Source organism: Ipomoea triloba, chromosome 11 (genome assembly GCF_003576645.1).
Source record: "Ipomoea triloba cultivar NCNSP0323 chromosome 11, ASM357664v1".
In the NCBI taxonomy this organism is placed as follows: domain Eukaryota; kingdom Viridiplantae; phylum Streptophyta; class Magnoliopsida; order Solanales; family Convolvulaceae; genus Ipomoea; species Ipomoea triloba.
This window is the reverse complement of record NC_044926.1, coordinates 21,516,414-21,534,306: the sequence shown is the minus strand read 5'-3', so window position 1 is coordinate 21,534,306 and position 17,893 is coordinate 21,516,414. Positions and strand designations below refer to the sequence as shown.

The 17,893-nt window shown below is 34.4% G+C and overlaps 2 protein-coding genes across 13 annotated transcripts in view; one reads left to right on the top strand and one right to left on the bottom strand.

Annotated features, from left to right (window-relative positions):
* LOC115996301 overlaps nucleotides 1-2,441 on the top strand; it is a 10,337-nt gene extending 7,896 nt beyond the window's left edge. For both annotated transcript variants that reach the window (XM_031235500.1, XM_031235499.1), the window contains exons 12-14: nucleotides 359-420; nucleotides 1,660-1,972; nucleotides 2,086-2,441. In XM_031235500.1, the coding sequence (XP_031091360.1) occupies nucleotides 359-420; nucleotides 1,660-1,972; nucleotides 2,086-2,295 (585 nt within the window). In that variant the 3' untranslated portion in view covers nucleotides 2,296-2,441. The remainder of the gene's footprint in view (nucleotides 1-358; nucleotides 421-1,659; nucleotides 1,973-2,085) is intronic.
* Nucleotides 2,442-3,474: 1,033 nt separating this feature from the next.
* Nucleotides 3,475-16,741, bottom strand: LOC115996604 (GPI ethanolamine phosphate transferase 3). 11 transcript variants are annotated; one of them, XM_031235906.1, is made up of 26 exons: nucleotides 16,294-16,741; nucleotides 15,205-15,324; nucleotides 15,034-15,111; nucleotides 14,073-14,164; nucleotides 13,481-13,578; nucleotides 12,653-12,987; nucleotides 12,471-12,505; nucleotides 12,144-12,265; nucleotides 11,783-11,872; nucleotides 11,548-11,667; nucleotides 11,271-11,354; nucleotides 11,098-11,175; nucleotides 10,318-10,443; nucleotides 10,068-10,157; nucleotides 9,886-9,921; nucleotides 9,748-9,803; nucleotides 8,547-8,688; nucleotides 7,176-7,620; nucleotides 6,962-7,053; nucleotides 6,003-6,537; nucleotides 5,719-5,836; nucleotides 5,384-5,425; nucleotides 4,798-4,963; nucleotides 4,598-4,681; nucleotides 4,367-4,498; nucleotides 3,477-3,844 (listed from the first exon to the last, which is right to left on the bottom strand). In XM_031235906.1, exons 6-25 carry the CDS (start codon nucleotides 12,976-12,978, stop codon nucleotides 4,397-4,399), a joined length of 2,889 nt encoding a protein of 962 aa, XP_031091766.1. In that variant the 5' UTR covers nucleotides 12,979-12,987; nucleotides 13,481-13,578; nucleotides 14,073-14,164; nucleotides 15,034-15,111; nucleotides 15,205-15,324; nucleotides 16,294-16,741; the 3' UTR covers nucleotides 3,477-3,844; nucleotides 4,367-4,396. The 11 variants fall into 11 exon arrangements, with proteins under 11 accessions (XP_031091769.1, XP_031091766.1, XP_031091771.1 ...); XM_031235911.1 differs by lacking the exon at nucleotides 14,073-14,164 and having other exon boundaries at nucleotides 16,294-16,415; nucleotides 16,586-16,741; XM_031235912.1 differs by lacking the exon at nucleotides 14,073-14,164 and having other exon boundaries at nucleotides 16,294-16,409; nucleotides 16,586-16,741.
* Nucleotides 16,742-17,893: the final 1,152 nt, after the last annotated feature.

Here is a 17,893-nt window from a genome sequence, read left to right as displayed (position 1 = left end):
GGGGGGGGGGGGGGGGTGTAATTACCTTGCCATCCCTTATTGAGATGGTGGGGTTTGTATACATATAAAAAATATATTTAGAGTGAAAATACTTTTTGTTCATTTAGATTTGTATGTTAGGTTTATTAAATTCTTATTTTATATGTTCCATACAACAGTAAATTTGATAAATGAAAATAAATATTAGTGACAAATATGAAGCATAATTTAATGTAGAATTCAACTTAAAGATAAAGAACATTTTGTAATAATCTATACTATTAATTATTTTATTTTTAAAGTGAATTGATATTATTTTCATATTTTGAATTTGTCTAGACTCTTAGCATAGTTAATTTGTTTTGTTTTTTTTCTGCAGAGTTTGTTTTCCAATTTGGACAAACTACTTGCACCTGATAAGCCATGCCACAATTCCTTATGGTGAGATTTATAAACTGAGACTTGATAGTTACAAAGACGGTGATATTGACAAGTGGGATAATATGATTTAGTGATTGGCGACTGCCAATATCCTCATGAAAGGGGCTTTTAAAATTTTTATTGGAACTGAAGGAATTGACAAGTTAATTTGTGGAGTGTCGTGCAAATGATATTTCGCACTATTGGTATTAATTATGAATGTAATTCAGTCAAGTCTGAATACTTAAAGATTAAAGCTAGACTTGATACAAAATTCAGAACTTGAATCTTGGCTAAAACTTGGCCAAGCATAATATTTTGAACTTGAGCTCAAGGTGATTCAAACTTCTAGTTTAGATTGAATAGACTTGATGGCAAAGTCATTTTTTTTTCTTTTTATCTTTTTTTTTTTCCAGATATTTTAGGCATAATTGATTATATGAATATAATTGAGTAAATTAGTAATTTTATATTTATATTATATATAAATATGAAAATTCTTGGTAAAGCTTGCAAGCTACTTGAGTCAAGCATTAAGATACTTGAATTTGGCTACTCATTACTTGTGTGGTTTGAGCTCGAGTTTGACTTGATAATAACGAAATCGAATTTGAAAAGCATTGCATCTGAGAAGCCTGTCTTGCTTAAAACCCCCCTATTATTAAACTATTAATGAATAAGTGGCTGTTGTGTTAGTTACACTAGAATAAAATGTTGCTTTCATTAAAGCTAAAATAGAAACTCATGCGCAGACACATATTGTCGAGTCCAGCAAAGCTCTATAGCTATGGGTAATATTTGATGTTGTGGATTTATGAGCGTTACAGAATAATTGGGTTCTATAGGAGGGTAGTCTTTGTCCAATCTTGACTAATGTAGAGGATCTTGTGCTTGGTGGTTCTCTTTAATGTTCACTAGAGGAATTGTTGTTCGTTTTTGTTGTCCTTGTTTCATTCAATCTTAGTACAATCCACTCTTACTGTGTTTTTTTAATCTGTCAAATAAGCTTGTCTGATGGGGGTAACCCCAACCAAGATGGCTGAGGATATAGACTTGTATTCACAAGGTCACAAGTTCGAATCCCAACCTTCTTGGTTTGAGCTGGTTAGCTTTAGGTAATCTAGGCTGGTTTACCTCCTTTTGGTCCTTTGCCAGCTAGGATCACAAGGCGGAGTTTACCCACTGTACACTCTCGGGTAGTAACTGCGAGTTTCTCTTGTCACCCCAAAAAATAAGCTTGTCTGATGTCTTTTTTACCAGGGTTGCCATTTTAGCATTTCATAAAGCGCTGTCAGAGCAAGCAAGGGATCCTTCAGTTGTTGCTGCATTTTGCCTTGGCGTGCACAATGGCGGAGATTTAACCGAAGCTTCAAGTATAGCTGGAAGTATCTCCAGGCAACATGAAAGCTGCTTTCCCGAACTGCTAGAGCACCAGCATCTGGACTCAGCGTCACTTAAAGATGAAGTAGTGGATTTGGCATTATCGGTCCAAAGAGCATTGACTGCCATTACAGATGAATATTTTGTCTCGAGGGCAATGGCCGAGTACTCCAAAGTGCCATATTCAAACGTAGTAAGTTAATTAAATTACTCCCACCCCTTCCCCCCCAAACATCTTATTGCACTTCTCTCTCAGCAGATTATACTCAACACAAGGGTTGAGTATTTTGCTTCAAATGCGTGCAGGTATTTGTCCCATTGACCCTATACTTGAGAGTGGGCAGGATCTTTGAATGTGTTCGGTTGGGAAAGGAAAAAGGGTTTGTGGGGAAGCAAGGAAGGAAGATCAATTATGAGCTGTTAGCGAGTGGGAGCCTACAGGAAGTCCGGCATGTATTTGCGAGGGTTGTTTTCGATACAATATATCCATTAAGCCTCGGTAAAGATCAAACATAACTAAATTTTGTATTGTTGTTGTTAGTCGTCTCACATGGTGTTATTGGTAGGTGTGGAATTAGAAAGTATAGAAATATAGTAGCTTTGGCCATAATGGGCAATTTTGTGCTTTGTTGATTCAACAATTTTGAGTTTCGCATTGTCAATGCTAGGCTTTTAATATCACAACAAAGTTCAAATAGGATCAAGGCCAAGAGAATGGGAATGTTTAGCATACAAGGTACTCAGTATATCACAAGGTTTTGTCATTTATACAAATAGATAATTGACTTAATCACGTGTTAATTAGATAAACATTACTATTCAAAAACATTCATTGTTGCAATATTGTGATAGAATAAAGTGAAAAAGAGTCAAATATACTTTCAAACTGTATATGAAATAATAATTAGATCTCTCAAATATCCTAAATTTGTCTTGATCTAAGGACATGTTTTTCGGCCAAATTCAAACTTCCTTTGTCCGGGACAAAGATGACTTCATCGTCAGTTGAGTAAGGACGAAGACGAAAAGCCAGTCTTTGATTATAATAGAAGCCAAGTTTTAATTTTAAATATTTTTTTACTACTACTACTATGCCACATCAATTTTAAAAACACAAAATTCAACACTAATCACTTAAAAAATCACATAGCATGTCTAGTCAACATGTTACCTAATGGTAACCTGTTAAATATGCTAATTGCACTTTTAAACAAGTTGAAGAGTCTAATTGAAATGTTTTGTTAGTTCAAGAGCCTAACTGCACTATTGCTATTAGTTCGAGAGCTTTCCTTCCTCAATTCTCCCTCAAATAAATAAACTAAAAAATGAAACTTAAAAGAAAAAAAAAATGACTTCGTCGCTTTAGAAGGAGAAATTGGCATGGCTTCTCTGTCCAAATAGGAACAAAGAAGCCTATTGACTGCCATATACATGGGGCAATGCCAATTGAAACTTAGATTCAATCACATTTTAACTGATTTATATATGGAGTTAACAATTTGATAAGTTCAAGTGTAATTAAACCTTTTTATAATTTAAAGATTTAATTGCTATTTGGAGTAACTTAAAAGTTATTGTATGAGAAGAATGTAGTGCAATCTTAAATAACTAGTGAATTGTTGATAGAGAGATGCTATATGTAAAACCTAATGGCTTGAACTTTTGTATTAAGTAGGCATCTTAAAAGGATACTAATGGAAAATGTAAATATACTTTCCTATAGATATAGATATTGTGATTGTAATTGTACATAGTATTTCTAAATATTCAACTATAAAAAAAATGTTGTAAAAAAAAAAAAACTATAAAAAAATTAAGTGTAATTAAATTATAGGAGTTGTGAAGACATAAGATAAAAGTTCATCCCCAAATGATGTAAATTGCAGGTTAGAAGCAATGAGAACTCCACCGATATGATTGATCTTCAACTTTTGCTTCGGCTTCTCAGAGGAGATTTCTTCGTCTTCTACCAGTCTGCTCTTCAATTCAAAAACACACGGAGAGAATAATAGATTTGGGAGCTTTAATTTGGCTTGTTCTTCATATCCAAAAGTTGGTCAATCAGCTATAGACAAAAAGAGGAAAAGGGTAATTGGACACAGGCAAGCATAAAAAAAAGGATTGGGGAAGGGGTAACCTCAGCCATCTGATTAAGGCCTAAGGATATAGACTTGTAACCACAAAGGCCTAAACTGGTTTATCTCCTTGTGGTTCTTTGCCAGCTAAAGTCACAAGGCGAGATTTATCCAGTGCATACCTTTGGATAGTGACTGCGGGTTTCTTTCGTCACCCCAATAAAGGATTGAGAAAATCCCCAACGTGACCAAGATTTTATTTTATATTCTATCTTGACAATCATTGACCATGCTTATTGTTTAGCATATATAACATAATATATAAACATAAATGTGCAATCCAATTATCAACTTAAACTTTAAGTTGAGATGGAACACATGCTTCAATTTGGTATCGGAATCAAACACATATCAAAGGGTTCAGCTACAACAATCACACTTTAGGAGATCAAATTAGGAAGTGGCAATCATTGCCCGAAGGGGCTTACGATATAAAAGGAGCAAGAAATCACCTAATTCCAAGTAGATTCTCCAATGAATGATCAGTTGGTGAAATAGTAGAGTGATGCCAGACATATCAAGAAATCGGTCAGAAGAAGACCCAAAGCATCAAAAACAAATTTTGGAGCAAATAACCCCCATACCTGCACGAAAATGTAGTTAGTGTATGTATGCCCATGATGGAATTCAATCAAGATAAGTTCTTAAAAAATTACTGAAAATTAGAGAGAGGTAAGGGATACCATCAAATGCCGTCTTTGTATTGCAACAGATAAGATAGTAAGTGTTGTGGTTGTAGCCAAAGTAAGTCCATAAATCAAATATACCTGAAAATAAGTAACAGGAACCCAACTACTTCAAAAACTGTTTTGCAGCTTTTTCGAAAGTTGTATCCAACTAATGAATTGCTGATGCTTATATATTTGGAGAAGATAAAGCTTACTTGTAACAAGTTACTGTAAAATACTTGCTTCTTCTGGTTGGTTTTCTTCAAAGGACATTGGCAGGCAACAAGAAACGGAAGTCCAATAATTGGAACAATGTGAGAAAAGCCGAAGGTATCAATAGTTAGTAGGACAGCTTGGCGAACAAGGTTGAATTCATCAAACCTGGAATAAATAGATGGCAGAAAATAGATAAATGGCTGTTAGCTGATAGCCGTTTGATATAATTTCTTTTCTCTAAAAGCTAATTGAAAAAGTTGCTTTGAGCAGCTTTTTGAATTTTAACATTTTGGAGTTACAAAAAGTTGATTAACCAAACACTTATATTGATTTTTTAACCAAGTCAAACAACTAATAGTGGTCAAATAAGCCAAAATTGGCTTATAGGCTAACTATTTTACCAAACAGGGCCAAAGAAGAAAATAGTAAACTAGAAAAGAAACTATGCTCCATTTTCATTCAAATAAAATTCAGCTCCTTTCCCCATCCACTCACATAGATAAAGAAGAAAATATTAAACTAGAAATCGATAATAAAGGTTAATAAGGATCCACAATTGCGAGAGGAAAGGAATATCTCTCTTACCCAACAAAAGCAGCAGGATACCGGAGCCCATCAAATGTACACCTGGACAAGAAATATTGCATGAAGCAGCACAATAGAGCAAGAAATCTAGAAGGAGATGGGTACGTTTTCCTTTTGAAATAGAGTAGATATAATTCACAACTGGTCACATACTTGAAAGAGAGTTGGAACTAGTTGGCACCATCAAAAAATTTCACAGAACAAAATTAGAGAAAACTTTCACAAGCTCATTTGCACTTGCTTGGTGCAGTTATTTATTTATTTATTATTTTTTTACAAAAGTAACTGAATTTTATATCAATGTGCATACACACCATGAGAAAAGAATATCTTACCAGTGACCAGTGCAGAAAAATAGACACACAGCTAATAGGCTCCATTTGGTTACTGGAGGAGAATACAATGTTGAACCCACAGTTTCTTCTAATCCCATCAGCCTAAGTATGCACCAACCTATGCAAGAAAATTTATGTACATAACATCAAGGCAGTCATAATTACAACGGAATAGTAAATTAACCACCAAGAAAAGATCTTTGTCATTTAAAACCATGACAGGCACACTAGGCAATGGAATTGAATTCAACTTCCAAGACCAAAATTATAAAAAGAGAATGCACCTTCAACCACTGCTACTAAAGCAACCAAAGGCCCTTGCTTTCCAGATAGAATGATGATTGTTGAACTCCAAGCGAATAACATTGACAATGTTTTAGTATTGCATCTTTCCCAATCTGAGGTCCTCTGTTTACCAGAACATCGAGCAATAGCCAAAAATGAAACTTGCAAAATACCTAAAAGATAGACTATTCGGGGAATCCAGTTTTCTTTAGAGCTGCCATTCATCATGCTTAAACCAAACAAGTTAGTGTCCATAGCCCAATCTACAGCTATAAGCAAATAGCTACATATAGTTCCTGCAACAATATACTTTGAAATGCCCTGATAGGAGCTCTTGTATACTATAAATGCTAAAAACAAAAGAGCTAGTATTGGTAAGAGATCAGCCGCATAAATCCAGAATTTAGTATCTTTGTCAACTCCTAGAGTCCATGAAGGAAACGTCTTCAAAAATAATGAATTGACTGCCTGCTTTGACTGCCCTAGTTCAATTCCAAATCTGAGGAATGGGACCAGGAAAACAAAAAGTAGAGCCTGTAGATTCACAGAAATAAAGTAAAATATTAGGCTAGAGTTTTCAGGGCTTCTTTTGTCAGTATCAGCTACAAAAAGAGATGGGACCAGTTGTCTCTTAGCTTCAGAGATACAATCTGGCAGCAGCAGCATGAGGACTAAGGTGCTTTTTCGTAAAAAAAGAGAATGGGATTTCACTAAGGTAAAGAAAGGTTTAGGGAATTGGGCTCTTTTAAGTATTGGACCTTTGTATGATGATGTAAATTATCGGGTTATTGAATTAGGTTAGGATTGTTCTGAATATTGTAATGGACTAATGAGCCTTTCTTGTAAGTGCATGTCCATAAACTTATTGTTCTGAATATTGTATACGGTATACCCTTGGTGCATTTCAATAAACTTATATATGTAGTAAAAAATCTTTAAAACAATAGCAAATACTTACTTCTGATTGCATCTTCTTAGCAGCTATTGCTTGGCGTAACTGAAGAATTCCAGTTGTTGCTAAAAGAAAACCAGCCACTTTGCCTTCTTCCACTGGAATCCAGAGAGCAGAGATATATACATTAAACAAAATAAAGAGAGGAAAAAGACCCTAATTGATGGAAAGGACTATGCATCAACTCAGTGAGCAAATTTTGGGTGGATAAGAAACTTACAAATGAAACTGTTTGAAAGAAAACTAAATGCCCGGATCAAGACAGTAATATAAGCAAAAGTAACCTCAAAGGATATCCTAAAGTTGCCGCAGTAAGGAAAATGCAATCCACACTGCTTGTCCAACTTCGTGATGATAATGATATGGAGAAGAAGAGAAAGCAACATTATGGCAAAACCAGCACCCATCATCTTTAAATTAAATTCTGTCCATTTTGATCGGGCTAGAGTAGTAATACTAGCCAAAATATTAGAATAAGCATTAATTTGCTCCTTTAGTGAAGGTAATGAAGTAGAGCAATTCCCATTTCCACATTGCACTAGAGCATCTTTGGTATGTGACCACATGTTTTGCGCCAGATCATAGAGGTCATCAATATGTGACAAATCTTTGTCTGAAAATCCAATTAGTGATGAAGCTGAATACACATCAATGTAATTCTTCACCTACATCAGTAAATTCATGAGTTGCAGATAAGAAGGCATTCTGTAAAATAAGATGAGTTTATAACATAAGCACCACCTGATGCTTCAAAACATATTAGAGAACATAAAACTGATGTTTAAATGCTTGTCTGCTCAAATTTCTAGCACCAAAAACATTAAAATCCATATCATTCAATCTAGATAATATTTTAAACACAACATTTCAAGTTTAGCATTAACTTATGTGGTCACAGTACAAGTATCTAATATAGACATGTACCACAGTACCAGACAGTCAGACACTAGTTCTCAGAGCATCCATAGCAATGGATAATTGAGGGTTTTTGGAATAGTGATGTATGATGTGGAGGAAAGAGAGGAATGAGAGAGAAAGGGTTGGGTTCATCTGCAAATCAAAGTTTTTAGAACAGTGCTCTAGCTTCAACTTGCAGCTCTGCTGTGCGCGAAACGCGCACAGCAGGCGCCCACTCGGGCACGTCAGGCACGCCTGAGAGTTATGCATTTTTTTTATAAATCATATTTGTTTTATTTTTTTTTCCTCCCCTCCCATTTTCTCTTTCCTAATCACTTACAAAAACTCAAAAACCGCGAAAAAACTCCATTAATAAGGATGCTCTCATATTGAGGAAATGCAAAGTGCCCATTTTCATTTCACAGAGATATGTCAAGGAAGTTGGGAATTATAAAACACACATCTATGCTGGCTTTAAAAAAAAAACATTATGTTCGAAAATAAAAAATTAAAGAAATTGCTATCATAAGAAAATAAATCAACCAATTGCTTTTAGAAAGGTCACAGCCTTGACCCCATCCCCCTTAGATGTATTATGTATACCCAAAAGAAACTGTTACCTATGTAAATCCCTTGAATTGCATAAGACTGGTAGCTGGCCAAATATTCCTTAAAGGAGAATGAAGAAAATTACCTGCCATGCATTGATGCAGAGCACATTGACATAATTCTGCATCCACTTCTCCAATTGATCTTGATGACTACCACCGTCAAAACTTTCTGAATTCCATGTACCAGCGGCTAGTGAATATAGTTCAGCATTAACACGTCCAATGCTGAAAATTAGTGAAACTTGGTAAATCATCATCCAGAAATATCAGAGTATTTGACACTATCAAGCAATTATTTATTTTCTAAGGGGAATTAGTTTACCAACTTAAATGCTAATAACATTATGAACACTTAATGCACAAAGACGCTAAAACTAAAATAACCGCTTGAATATCTGAAAACATCTATAGGAATACACTTTCTTAAATTGCAGAAATCTGAAGCAAGTTGCTTCTGTACACTGAAAGCTTGTAGATGATTTTTTTATTGGAAATTTTTATAGGAATGAAACTTTTGTGAATTATAGTTTTGGTATTACTGGTTATCTATATTGACCATGGTTTCAAAGTCAAATTGAACTATGGTGGTTTAATAAGGTCTCCTATAGGGTTTAAAGTCTTCCTTTTGATACTGAAAAAATGGGGAGGAATGGGTGGATTGGGTGTGAGCAAGGAAAATGATGAATAGTCTTTGAGAAATGGCATTATCACGAAAGCTCAGTAAGAGAGAGAAGGAAAATGGTTAATAGTCCTGGACCATTAGCACTATCATGAAAGCACAATATGAGTGAGAAGGAAGCCTCAGGTGCATCATGCATAAAATAATGGCTAATCTGTGGCATACAAATATTCGCTCAACATTGTCAAGAAAGTCACTATTTTAGATTGTTTCAGAAGAGAAAGAGGGTAGTGGGGGTGGGAGGGAGAGACATCAAAACACTCTTAGAAAACCAATTGATCTTATTTATAATGTAAAGCCAAAAAGGAATATAACATTTATCACTCACTAAGTCAACGGTCACAAACTGAACAGCTTGGAGAAGGAACTGTCCATAGACTAGAAGTAACCAAGTGGGGTTGTTTACATATAGAAAATATGCACATGCCTCTCATAAAGAAAATATAGAAGTATAACTGAAATAAAGTACCAAAACAAAACAAGTATTTTTCCCCATATCAGACAGAGCCTATAGAAATAGAAAATGATAGCATGTATAATGTGGTTTTCAGAATCAATAAAATAATTAGAGAAACATTAATATAAAGGAAGTTCTTATTAAGCACCTTCCAAATGGATAGGGAATACCAAGCAGAGCAGACACTGTGACTGCAAAATCAAGCTGAGACCAAAAAACATGGCCTAGTGAATTTTCTAAAGAAAACATAATTCAGCACCTGTATAGAATGAGACTATGACTTAACCTGTTGGATGGAGCTGATGCACATCCTATTTCCATCCTGACATAAAGATATAATAGTGAAAAGTGTAAGGGGGATGATTCTTAAGACTCTTTGCAAGGGAATATAGGAAGAAAAACTGCATTAATGTATCACATACACACACACATATTAATAAGTATTTCATATCTATAATTTAGGCATACCAAGTCAAGTTGGCAAGATGAAGTGTCAGATTCCAATGGTGAAGGAAATGGAGGCTTCTTAAAACTCATGGCAAATAGTGATGTCTCAACCTGCAAAAATGTCTCTTTAGGATAGAAAGGAAATTGTACTTAAATTTCTAAAATTTTCTATTATTATTATTATTTGTTTATGTTTTTGCTTTATTTTGTTTTTGCATGTTTTTCTTAAGCTTTGCTTCTAGAGTCTGATGTTAAATGGTAGATATGGAACCTCTTCATCAGTCCCTCCACCGTGGTCACCATTGACAGTTTGCCCATGATCACCCATCACAAGAAGCATAGTATTTTCATGTAATCCTCCTGGTCCACTCTGGCTCTCCAACACATCAACAATTTGCTAAAGACACAGTCCAAAACATTAATTCAGATTTCAGAGAGCAATAATAAGGCACAAAAAGCAACTATGAAATAGAAAACATCACATAATGCCAAGAGCACTTAGATTTAATCATGATAAACAACATAATAGAGGTAAGATTGAACACAACCCACTCCCAGGCAGATAGTGTAAATTATCATGACTTCACAATTAAACATGTTGCAACTACTCAGATTCATGGGACATTTTACTAGAAAGTGTACAATCACCCAATAGTGAAGGTGTGCATCAAGGTTACTTCCCAAATGAATTTTTAGGAAGAACTGGTCAATCTACAACTTGAGCAAAATATGATTAGAGAATCCAGATATGTATTGCAAAAGTAGAGATACAAGGGAAACAGTAAATGTTTAGAAAAAAGAAAAAAAAAACTTAAAACTTCCCCTCCAAAACTTTGATCAATACATTCATCCAAAGTCCTTAACTACCACCATCCCTGTTGTCTCTCTTCTTGTTCTAATGACAACCTCATTTTATATGATTATTAAGAAGATATAAGACATGAAGGGGTTCCAACCCATTACAAAAGTATCACATACACCCCCAGACTCAGCCACAACCTTATTCAGTTGACAACTTAAACATGCAAAATTTTTAAATAAACAAAAGTACCTCCAAAACCGTGTTATATTGCTCCAACTTCTCTATCATTTGAGTAGAATCAACACCAGATATATGTCCAGCATGATCCTTAGGGATTTAGAAATTAATATCAGAATAGAATGGCCAGAAAAGAGCGGAGGTGTAATTGCCATAACATTTGTGGTAGCTTATGATAATCATACCACTCCAAGAAAATGTGCTATAAGCACATCCCAATCATCTTTGTACAAGGAAGGAAAAATGTGCTCGATACAGCCATTGTCTACCTGGCAAATAGACATGTTGAAGATTCAGCTAAGGGGCATTGTTTTCAATGCTCAACCTTACACTAATTTTTCATGGAAAACACATTTTCAATGTGCACTTTCTCATGATGACCAAGTGTCAACAATGGAATTAATAAATATAAAATAAATTAAATTTAAAAAAAAAAAAAAAAAAAAAAAAAAAAAAACATACTGTATGAAGATCTTTAACATTGAAGGAAGGGAATGGAAAAGATTTGTTAAAATGTTTAGGGAACAACTGCACCCAAGTGTCATCTCCCATCATCAACACTCGCTTTTCATTGTGAACCATCTACAAATAGAAGCAATACAATAAACACTAATGGTTAGACATAGGTTGAAAAATTAAGGAAATGAAATTAATTCACTTAAAGAAAGTTACTATGAACGAGCATCCTCATTGTCACCTGATATATTAAATTATCCTCGATAATTGCAGGAGCACCAAAGCTATTTCCCACATCAATAAAAGTTGGAAGTCCACCAGTTGTTAAGCCCTGAAATCAGAAAAAGCAAAATAGAATACCATTAATATTAAAGACTAAAGCTTTTGAAGCCCAAATGAGAAACTAAGCAAGGCAAGACAGCAACTAATATAGCCAAGGAGAACAAGAATCGTTATAAGAGAAATTCTTGAATGGCATAGATATGCATGTTCCTAAAACTAGATAAATGAACAGAGGTGTGAGTAAGACCTGAGGGTTAAAGCTAATGTTCTTTCCTTATAAAACATCCATGGGAGAGTAATCATAAAGAGAAAATATTTACTTTTAGACGCTGCAAACTGGTGGTAGGTGGATCAGCTATAGCTTTGAAGATCCTAGCAGATGATCCTGGTCGAGTGGCGAGCTTATGCAGCACTGGCAATTTGTCCATCCATGGTTTTCTATCTAAAACCCAAGCAGAAAAGAGAGAGAGAGAGAGAGAAACAGATGCTTAAATATTTACAATTGATGAGGGTAAGGAAACTATTAAGTAGCACTGACTAAGCTGGAATCAAAGAGTATTGGTACCAGTGGCAGACTGGCAGGAAACCTTATCTCACATTTTAAAAGTAGAAAGTAAGTGCAGATTGAAGGGGGGTGAAGTGCATACCTTGAAAAAATGTGCTGGGAGCAACAAAGTCAAACCTATTTTGAAGATTTAAAAATTTTAATGAAAAAGTAATTAATTAAATAGCTACTTCATTATAAGTTCATATACAATTGAAAAAGAAAAAGGAAATAAAAGAAGATTAAAAAAGCGGAAAGAAGAGTATGCAAATATGATGGTAGTACCTGAGGGCATCTAGAACAACGATGACAAGGCGATCAACAGATTGTTTGGTCCAACAACTTTGGCTTTGCGTATGAACATGGGGAGAACTTTTGACCGTTTCTTCTTCATTTTGATTGGGAAAGGATGAAGAAGAGGGTGGAAAGCAGGGAGAATGGTGGATATCAGAGCACTGGCTGTAATGTGAGAGCTCAGTGCGAGTGAGAAGAAAGCCTCTAGTGAATAAAAGAATACCCAATCCATGAAGCAGACATATTCCCACCAACACCATCACAAAAGCCCTTCTTCCAGTACCCATCTCACGCTTCCACCACTCCTCTACTGCCATAGCTTTTCACTATGCAAAAATTGGACATAGCAGTTATTCTTATTGATCATTGACAAGCACTAAAAATAGTTAGATCATTTATCTTAGTAAATCTAGCATTTATCAAAAGCAGATATTCTGTCAGCTTCTGGCCTATTGGCTTTGAATGAGAATTAAAATACTGTGGAACTTGCAGCAAGCTGAAATGGAAAAAGTTGCAAAATTGGGAAAAAATGACACAAATGGCAAGGCAAGATATCAAATGCAGTTAGACAATAGGCCAATTTTTCCACAGTGAAAGATAACTAAACTCTACAAATTGAAGGTATTGCAAATTTAAAAGTAGTAGCTATAAACTACCTAAAAATTAGAAATTGGAATCAGCTAATCAGGTTATTAGGATTTATTTCAAACTTGGATACAAACTGTAGCACGAGTAGCCTTCTCAGGGGGATGAGTCGGGCTTTTAGCTAAGTAACCAGCCAATGATTAATGAGAATTGAGAATGAAACCAAGAACTGACCGACTGATGAGGGCTTCGCGACTTATTCGGCGATCGACTGATCGCTGCTTCGCTAGTTCGTGACTGACTTTGACCCAGAAAGCCGCAGAGAGTGAGAACTGAAAAGAAAAAGAGGAGCGAGAGTGAGATTCATGGAGAAGTAAGTTTGAAAACACCACAACAATCCACCAACAAAACCTCTTATGCAATAAAATATATTAAGTCCACTGTAAACAAGAACCGGACTTTTTTCAAGTCACCAAGCCAGTTATACTTTCTGCATCATAACACTTAAAATGCAGGAGCCTCACTTAACTTCATTTGAATTAGCAGTTCACGAATTTCATCGAGCACCTTACGCGCAATATCAGTCACAGGCGCCTTACGTTTTTCCCTTTTCTCAAATGCCCAAGCTTCATGCAATCAGCTTGCCAATTCAACACCTTTCGCTTACCATGAATACATTATGTAATCGTATTCTAAACGGAAATTTAATAAATAATACGTAGTAATATAAGTGCAGCGTGGTCCAATCCTTTCAAGAAGAGTTGGCATCAAATCAAAAGAAATGAATAAGAACAGGTCAACTCCGGTCGCCCATGTGAGAACCAACCTTGGAGATTACGAAGGTGATAACCGGCTGGTTTGGAGCTTCGAGTGAAATAGCAGTTTAACAGCCCCACCATGAATGGAGACAGCGTCTAGCTAAAGTTGAGTTGCAGAAAGAGAGCAGAGAAAATTCGCTTCAGAGGCCAAAACCCCGGAATTACTATTATTATTATTATTATTATTATTATTATTATTATTATTATTGTTATTATTATTATTAATTATTATTATTATTTTGAGAAATTATTACTCCTACTATTATATAGGAGATAGGAGATATTATTATTGAACGTTGAATTTGCTTATTTAAATGTGTAATAGTCTAAATTGATTATAATTGTTTGCAACTTTGTAAAAATGTTAGTCTTTAATTCTCTAGCATTGTCATTGTCTTCATCTTTAATACCTATCATCATGTCCAATTGAGATTGTCTTCATCTTCCGTACTTATCCTCATGTCCAATTGAGTTAAGTGTCGTTCAATGAGATGAGATTATAGTGTAGGGAATTGTGAATTTGTCTTGTTGTGTATATGACCTAGAGTATTAGTTATATTACAAACTCTTGATCTTGCAAGTGTTTGTTGATATTTGACAGTGATAATTTTCCCCTACATGTTTCATTTGTTATGAGATGCGTTGTAGATTCTCATGTGAACAAAATATTAAATATTTATTATATATTTGTAGGATTCTGTATGTGGAAGTCACTTGTTTGCAAAATTGCAAGTAGCTTAATAGTGGTAGGTGTAAATGTCAAAGCTGGTTATATCTTTCTGTTAAGCTAAAAACTTAACAAGAGCCAGATAATTTTTCAACAGTTTTTAGAAGGAATTCATTAAAAGGTAAACCATAGTGCACAAAGCTTCCACACATAGTCAATACACCAAGCCCAACCTTCCAATAATTTTAGTATTTTATTTTTAACAAAAAGGTTTATAGTATCAAAATTTGGGCATATCATACTTTAGGTCACCTCAAAAGTGAATGATAAATGGTGAAGCCTGCAGCAGCTGAAAATGGATTCCTTGTGTAGTGCTTGCTCTATGACAGTAATAAAAAACAAAGTATCAGCAATAACAAAACACAAAAGCTAATTCCACCATTGAGAACATATCATCATGTATAAAGACTTACCAATGGGACAATCAGTGAAAATTTTGACAGCAATAATGATGTCAAGGGAAGAATCACCTGTAGAGACCAATTTTGATATGACGTTCTAGACATCCTAGCATTAAGCAATGCCAAGGTGATCTGCAAAGCAATACCGATAACTTTAAATATAGGTGAAAGACAACATACATAGTCTAGGGGTATTACAAAGCAAGTAGATAGAGAAAGCACACATAATAAATAATGGTTATTGGTTAAAAAGCACCACCTTAAGCAATTAAGCCACATATAAACTGCAGTATAGTAGCCATGAGAGAAAGGAAAGAAACAAGATGTGAATAGCAAATACCCTAAAATGAAAGAAAGCGGTATAACAATTCATTTGAAAGAGAGAAGACAAAGAGAACCTAAGAACTGGGGTTCATCTGACAATTCAACAGAAGAACTCTTCACTCCGAAACAAATCATATCAATAGAAAAGTTTGTTTTACATGAAGCAATAGGAAATACACTGATACTGAGCAGGACTTGGAATGAAGAAAGGGAAAAAAATTCATAAATTTTCTTCCCTCTCAGTAAGGAAAAATGTATCAGGTATCAACAATAGCTTTCTTCCCTCTCAGAATTTCATCTACATCTCAAAGGCCTATATTCACTAACATGCACAATATATTTATCAGGTTACCTCAGGGGTTCCATTCTGCAACTCAAAGTTCTATTTTCAGTAAAAGCAGAGTCAAGGAGATTTTAAACAGTGTTCTGCTTTTTCTATTACAGCAAATTCCTAGGAGTATGAACTATAAAGTGCTATAATCAGATCTATACTATTATCTCACTTTCATAACACAGCTTAATTTATTAGCTTCAAACTACTCTGTTAGAAAAAAAATCATACATTTCCTTCTAAACAAAAGCAAGCATGATCAAAGCAAGAACACAATTCAGTAAAATGCAACAAAAGGTATTAAGACTTAAGAGTTTACAGCTTATTAGTACCTCACAAATAGTAAAAAAATAGTTAGGCTCCTAAAACTTTCTGCAAAGAAAAAGAAACAGATGATCCGGAGCAAAATAAATTTTAAAATGAAAACTGAAAAAGTCATCACATACCACATTTTGCTCATAAATCAAACGCAAAGCATCCCCAGCACTGATAGCATTATGTGATTCTATAGTGATGACAACAAAGTTTGGCTGCCCGAACCACTTGGAGTTCTCCAGATAATCTATCACTTGTTTAGAGTGAGCACAACAGAAAACAAAAACTCTTCAACCACAGCAGATTCCAGCCAGGCTAAGGTATAATCAATCATAGGGACAATAACCAACGGTAATAACACCTTCAATCAAAATCCAATCGCAAAGATAAAAAGCACAAGAATTATAAAAAGGCTAATAATACTTTGATGCTCAAATCTCTCGCTCTTGAATTCATCTCCTAGGTGTTTGCGTTGTTATGGCTAGATTGATAGTGACAGTGAAGAGGAGCCGACTGATTTGGTACACTTGACACCATAGAAGTCTGCTAGGTTTTTTGGTGCTGCTAGTCGGACTGGGAAGGTGGGTATACTAACGGGGAATTATAGAACTATTAACGGCAAATATAATTTTTAACGGAAAAGTTGATGGTGTGTGGGTATTTAAGGAAGAAAATCATATAATTAATTATATTAGTATAGTTTTCAAAAAAAAAAAAGAATATTAGTATAGTATAAAAGTAGATAGATAGTTGATTATTATTATTATTATTATTATTATCCACATGGATCGTAATATATTTTAAATTAATTATAATCAAAATAGTTTTGTGTGTCGGGATCTAATTTATTTATTTATTATTATTTTTTCACTGGATCTTCTGTTTATTTAATAAATCAGGTATCGACAGACAAACTATTTTGATTATAATTACTTTAAAATATATTACTATCAGGTGGATAATAATAATAATAATAATAATAATAATAATAATAATAATAAAAGTAAAAACGAAATAAACATTTGGCAATCCAGTCAGCAAAAACTTGGAGTTAACCTATTAAAAATGTTAATTGCTCTTTTTTTTTCTGGATTCATCAGTGGCTTATTTGGAATGTTAATTACTCTTTTTTTTTTTTTTTGGGTTCAGTGGCTTATTTGGGGTTATTCGAGTTCGATGATTTAATTATTTTTCTCAATAGTTCAATGGCTTATTTAATTTGTACTTTATCCCTAAATTTTTTCTTCTTTTGACATTTCTTCGCTTGTGTAACATATACATATAGTTGATTTGTTGGTCCCAATTGGGTGGTGAAAAGTCTAGAGGGAAAGAGGGGGTGAATAGACTTTTTAAAGAATTTTAAATTAATAACACTTCGTAATTTGAACTCTTAGTAACAAGATTAAAAACAACAAGACTTAGAGTGCACAACGGAATATGAGTACGTAAAGTGTTATACTTAAAGATGAAGTGTTCTGTGAAGTATATAGAACATGCAACACGATAGAAAAGCTTGTAATAACTTGAGTAAGATGTATGATAAAAAGCACTTGCATGCAAATGTGAGAAATACTAAACCTAGATAAGTTAGTAAGATGATGAATAGTAACTGGTTAGTGAATAATCGTCCAAATAATTGTACATTTGTACTACAAGTAAAGTAGAGAGAGAGAGAGAGAGAGAGAGAGAGAGAGAGAGAGAGAGAGAGAGAGAGAGAGAGAGAGAGAGAGA

Bases quoted from the DNA above. Each gene is read 5' to 3' on its own strand.
- LOC115996604 (XM_031235909.1), bottom strand. From the start codon at position 12,978: ATGGCAGTAGAGGAGTGGTGGAAGCGTGAGATGGGTACTGGAAGAAGG. The intron at 5,426-5,718 runs GTAAGATATTCT...TTTCTTGTCCAG, and splicing joins TTTTTCTGCACTGGTCACTG to GTGTACATTTGATGGGCTCC. The intron at 4,964-5,383 runs GTAAGAGAGATA...TATTTATTCCAG, and splicing joins TATCCTGCTGCTTTTGTTGG to GTTTGATGAATTCAACCTTG.